Here is a 5408-nt window from a genome sequence, read left to right on the forward strand (position 1 = left end):
TCCTCACAAACAAAAAAGTTCTGCATACATCAACTTTTCTGTTTCTGAGCATATAAGCAGAATTCTCGATGCAATGTTTAAACTTATTATTGTAATTTTCTATATTATATTTTACCTCCGGCTCCTCTTGGCTGTTTTATATTTTGCTCTTCGGTTTAGTAGAAAACTGGGCTGAAAAAGCCAGATTGGGGAACTCAGTCATGCAGCCATTACAGTTCCAATACTTCAGTTAGGTACAAGTCATTTATTGGTATGTCATTTTTTGCAAGCTTTCAAGCACCAAAAATGATAATTTTTTTCTCTTTTTAAATAAAAAAAAAACAAATGAAAAAAGTGGGGGTTGGCGACTGCACAGGTGGGGGTGGGGGTGGGGTGCAGGGCAGCTCCTTCCCCCGATGATGACGGTGTTTTTTTTGGGGGGGTGTAAAACAAGATCGGCAAAAAGGAGAGGAGAAAATACTTCATTGCATGGAGCCGAACCCCCTGGTTTTGGGGTGCGGGAGGGGCGGCGGGGATGGACCCCCCCCCCCCCCCCACGGTAGAGTCACATTCAGTAACAGACCAGCTGTCGCCCTCTTCAGAAGTGGTCGATGAGCACGGACACGCAGTTGGCCCCCACTAGGTAGTTGGGGTCCCCAGGGAGGGACTTGTTCTGCCAGCTCTTGGGGTCACCTGGACGGGAGAGAGAAGCAGGGAGGGGCACATGATGATACATGAGGACTCAGTGATGTGTGACAGGCCTGAGCTCTGACATCAGGCTCAGGTAGGATCCTCTTTACAGGCCCACAGTACAGGACGCCTGTCTGAGCCACAGGACTGGACCACCAGAACATTTGAAGGTCACAGGACTGGTTCAACAGCACATGTGATGATAACAGGACTGGACCAGCAGCACATGTGATGAGACACAGGACTGGACCAACAGCACATGTGGACATAAGGATGGACTCGGCAGCAGAGCTGAGGACATGTGATTGGCTCAGGACACAGAGACTCTTCAGTGATTGGCTCAGGACACAGAGACTCTTCAGTGATTGGCTCAGGACACAGAGACTCTTCAGTGATTGGCTCAGGACACAGAGACTCTTCAGTGATTGGCTCAGGACACAGAGACTCTTCAGTGATTGGCTCAGGAAACAGAGACTCTTTAGTTAACACCAATCTCTTTTCTCCTAAAGCTAAACGTGGACGCAGTCATGCTACGGCTAAGGCATCGCCCACATTATCCAATCATCATTATAATTTCATAAATCATTAACATATCATTTCATAAATAATAATCATATAATTTCATAAATCATTATCATAAATCATTATCATATAATTTCATAAATCATTATCATATCATTTCATAAATCATTATCATATCATTTCATAAATCATTATCATATCATTTCTCCTCATCACAAGCCACTCAAACTGCAGCAGCTTGGGACGGCCCAACACACCGTAACCACACCCCACACCACACACACCCATCACCCCACACACACCCAGAAGACACCAGGCTGACAGTGAAAACCCCCAGAGTGAAACTGCCCAAGCAGATTAAAGTCACCGCCAACCCTCTAATGACCCCCCGATTCCCCCCCTGCACCCCGTAGAAGGCCAGAGAGAGGGACAGCGTACCCGACGAGGAGTCGGAGGATTTTAGAGCAAAAGACCAACCATCAGGGGTCATAGACGCACAGTGAGGCAGGCGCAGCTCCACGGGCTTCTGGAACTTCAGGCCGTGAGGTCCGCACATCACCAGAGGACTCAGCAGGGTTTCACCTGGAGAACACAACAACCACACTCAACATGTTACTCACACACACCCACAACATGTTACTCACACACACACAACATGTTACTCACACACACACAACATGTTACTCACACACACACAACATGTTACTCACACACACACAACATGTTACTCACACACACCCACAACATGTTACTCTCACACACATAACATGTTACACACACACACACACACACACACACACACACACACACACACACAACACATGTTAATCTCTCTCACACACACACACACACACACACACACACACACACACACACACACAACACGTTACTCACACACACACACAACACATGTTACTCACACACATAGACAACACGCGTTAATCTCACACACACACACACACACAACATGTTACTCTCACACACACACACACACACACAACACATGTTACATGTTACACACACACACACACACACACACACACACACACACACACACACACACACACACAACACGTTGCTCACACAAACACAACACATGTTACTCAGACACACACACACACACACACAACACATGTTACTCACACACACACACAACACTTTACTCACTCACACACACAACAGATATACAGACACACACACAACACGTTACTCACACACACACACACTCACACACACACACTGACGTTACCCACCAACCACACGGATACCAAAGTTTCCCAGCAGAGGAGCATGATGCACATTAAACAAACTACATACACACGCCATGTTTAACGCCATGTGTGTAGGACTATGAGAATGTGACTATGGGGTTAGAGCACGCTGGTGTGTGTGTGTGTGTGTGTGTGTGTGTGTGTGTGTGTGTGTGTGTGTGTGTGTGTGTGTGTGTGTGTGTGTGTGTGTGTATATATGAGTACAAGTGTGTATGCATGTACATAAGTGAGGTGTGTGTGTGTGGGGGTGTGTTTATGTGTGTATATGAGTACAACTGTGTATGTATGTGTATAAGAGAGGTGTGTGTGACGGACCTTTCTCCTTGTCGAGCGGGGGCAGGATGCTGTTGTCACGGCACACCTTGAAGTAGATCTCCTGCTCCACGCCGTCTGGGATGGCGCCCTGCGGGATGATGATGCTCACACCCGTCTCTATGGAGCTCAGGACGCCCCCGTTACAGTTGAAGATGCCCCTCGCCGTGGCAACCACCGTGTGCCCGTCATCCTCCTCATCCTCCTCCAGCGCACTGGGGCTGCCGCACAGGGAGGAGGAAGATCATCGTCATCATCAAACCAGCAGCACAAACATCTATCCCCCCCAACACCATGCAAATTGACCCCCCCCCAACTGACAGAGATCATTTTGAAACACTGTTAATGACTCGGACGTCAGAAACCCACCCCGTGGGTAACCCTGCTGGCAAATTGTTTTGGAGCCAGAGAAGACTAAACTTCTATCTATATAAACCTTGTGTGATGTGTTTAATATTGCTTCTCTCTCATCTGCTGCACTCTGGAGGTAGGTCTGGGCTCCCCCTCTCTCTCTCTGAGGGCCTGTGACTCTCTCTGACCTGCTGGGACTTGGGAGAGCCCGACGAGCTTGTTGTTGTTGTTTAAAAACATTTACTTATATGCAACTCCCGAGTCCTGATGTTACATACCAACCACCATCCTCACCATCATATCTACCCCCCAATCACATCTACCCCCAGCTGGCTGAGTGAGTTATATAGAGTACCCCCCCCCAGTACCCCCCCAGTGGTGCCCTGCCTACCTGACGGGCACGGCCTTGGGCAGAGAGGAGATGTTGTTGTGCTGGTATTTGGGGCGGTTGTCGATGGTGCGGGTGAAGGTGTCGACGCCGCTGTCGTGGTCGACGGGCTGCGGTGAGAGTGCGGGTTTGGGCGGGGGGGGCTTGATCTGGCTGTCGTTGGGCAGCAGGTTGTGGTTGAACTTGGGGCTCTCGAACTTGCGCTCGAAGGGCCGGGCGGAGCTGGTGTACGGCTTGGGGACGTAGCGGTTGTAGCTGGTGGGGGCCGGGGCGCTCACGGTCTTGGGGGGCACATCCGTGCCGTTGACCGGGGGCTTGGGGGGCAGGTAGCTGTCCTCACGAGGGGGGGCCCTCAGGCCCAACACGTCCGGCTTGGATTTGGGAGAGTTGAGGGGCTCTGGCAGAGAATTCACTGGGGGGTCAGAGGTTAGGGAAAGCAGATGGTTAGCCAATGGCTAATGGTTCTCAAGACAAGCACCTAGGTCTAAACACCCTCACCTCTGACAAGACAAGGGATGGATTTACTTCCTATGGAACACACACACACACACACACACACACACACACACACACACACACACAGACACAATCACACACACACACACAGAGAGAGAGATCCTTACCCTCTCCGGGGGTGAGTTTGGGGAGCGATGTGGGTGGGGCTGGTGGGGCGTACTGAGAGGGGGAGAGGCTAATCTGATTGACAGGTTCGTATCTCTTCTCCACTGGGCTGCTCTTCTCCACAGACTCCGCCCTTAAACAGCAGCACAGAAAAACAGCGTTAGCACACACACACACTTGCGCACACACACACAGGGCTGACTGATCTGGGCTGCATAGATGATGATGACCACTGAGGTGTCCGACACTCACACACACACACACACACACACACACACACAAGCTGAGGCGAAGACTGAGCGTATCTTGCTTAACTGGGGCGCCTCCAAGGGCATCATCCTGCTCATACTGCAGTCATCACACACCCATGAGGGCCACGGCCATTTGTTGGGTGTCTGTATGCCAGCATTTTGGACACTAGCCAGTTTAAGATTGTGTGTGTGTGAGAATGTGACGGAGTGTGAGTGTATGTATGTGTGTGTGTGGTTGGGTGTATGTATATGTGTGTGTGTGTGTGTGTGGTTGTGTGTATGTATATGTGTGTGTGTGTGTGTGGTTGTGTGTGTGTGTGTGTGTGTGGTTGTGTGTATGTGTGTGTATGGTTGTGTGTGTGTGTGTGTGGTTGTGTGTGGTTGTGTGTGTGTGTGTGTGTGTGTGTGTGTGTGTACCTGGAGTAGGGGTAGCCTAGCTGTGTGGGCTTGGCCATGTTGTCATGGTAGCGGTTGACTGCGGGCGCTTTGTTGTCGAAGTTCCTGCGGTCGAAGTAGGAGAGCTGCTTCCTGTAGTCCTCCTCGTCCTCCTCAGGGTCCTGGTGGTTGGGGGGGCCCTTCGACTGGGGCCTCTGGGGCTCTGGGGCTCTAGAGGGGAGAGAGGAGGAAGAGGAGGAGGAGGAGGGGAGGAGAAGAGGAGGAGGAAGAGGAGAGGAGAGGAGGAGGAGGAGGGGGAGGAGGAGGGGAGGAGAAGGAGGAGGAGGAGGAGGGAGAGGAGGAGTAGGGAAGGAGGAGGGGAGGAGAAGAGGAGAAGAGGAAGAGGAGGAGGAGTAGGGAAGGAGGAGGGGAGGAGAAGAGGAGAAGAGGAAGAGGAGGAGGAAGAGGAGGAGGAGGAGGAGGAGGGGGGAGGAGGAGGAGGAGGAGGAAGAGGAGTGAGAGACAGTGAGAAACCATGAGAGCGAGCGCGAGTGAGGAGAGGGAGAAGCGGTGAATGGAGTGGTAAATAATGGAGAGTGTGAGGGAGAGTGAGCGCTATTCCCTCTCCTCCTCATCTCAGCTCTGTGA

The 5408-nt window shown here is 51.2% G+C and overlaps 1 protein-coding gene across 10 annotated transcripts in view; it reads right to left on the reverse strand.

Annotated features, from left to right (window-relative positions):
• Positions 1-5408, reverse strand: part of tjp1b (tight junction protein 1b) — a 51750-nt gene continuing 46342 nt past the window's right edge. For 6 of the 10 annotated variants that reach the window (XM_080847802.1, XM_080847803.1, XM_080847804.1 and 3 more), the window contains 6 exons: positions 4803-4991; positions 4137-4267; positions 3517-3925; positions 2778-2995; positions 1630-1773; positions 1-672 (listed from right to left, as the gene is read on the reverse strand). In XM_080847802.1, coding sequence (XP_080703928.1) covers positions 578-672; positions 1630-1773; positions 2778-2995; positions 3517-3925; positions 4137-4267; positions 4803-4991 — 1186 coding nt within the window. In that variant the 3' untranslated portion in view covers positions 1-577. The remainder of the gene's footprint in view (positions 673-1629; positions 1774-2777; positions 2996-3516; positions 3926-4136; positions 4268-4802; positions 4992-5408) is intronic. The other 4 variants (XM_080847801.1, XM_080847806.1, XM_080847809.1 and 1 more) reach the window with 2 other exon arrangements.

This window comes from Sprattus sprattus (assembly GCF_963457725.1).
Source record: "Sprattus sprattus genome assembly, chromosome: 11".
In the NCBI taxonomy this organism is placed as follows: Eukaryota; Metazoa; Chordata; class Actinopteri; order Clupeiformes; family Clupeidae; genus Sprattus; species Sprattus sprattus.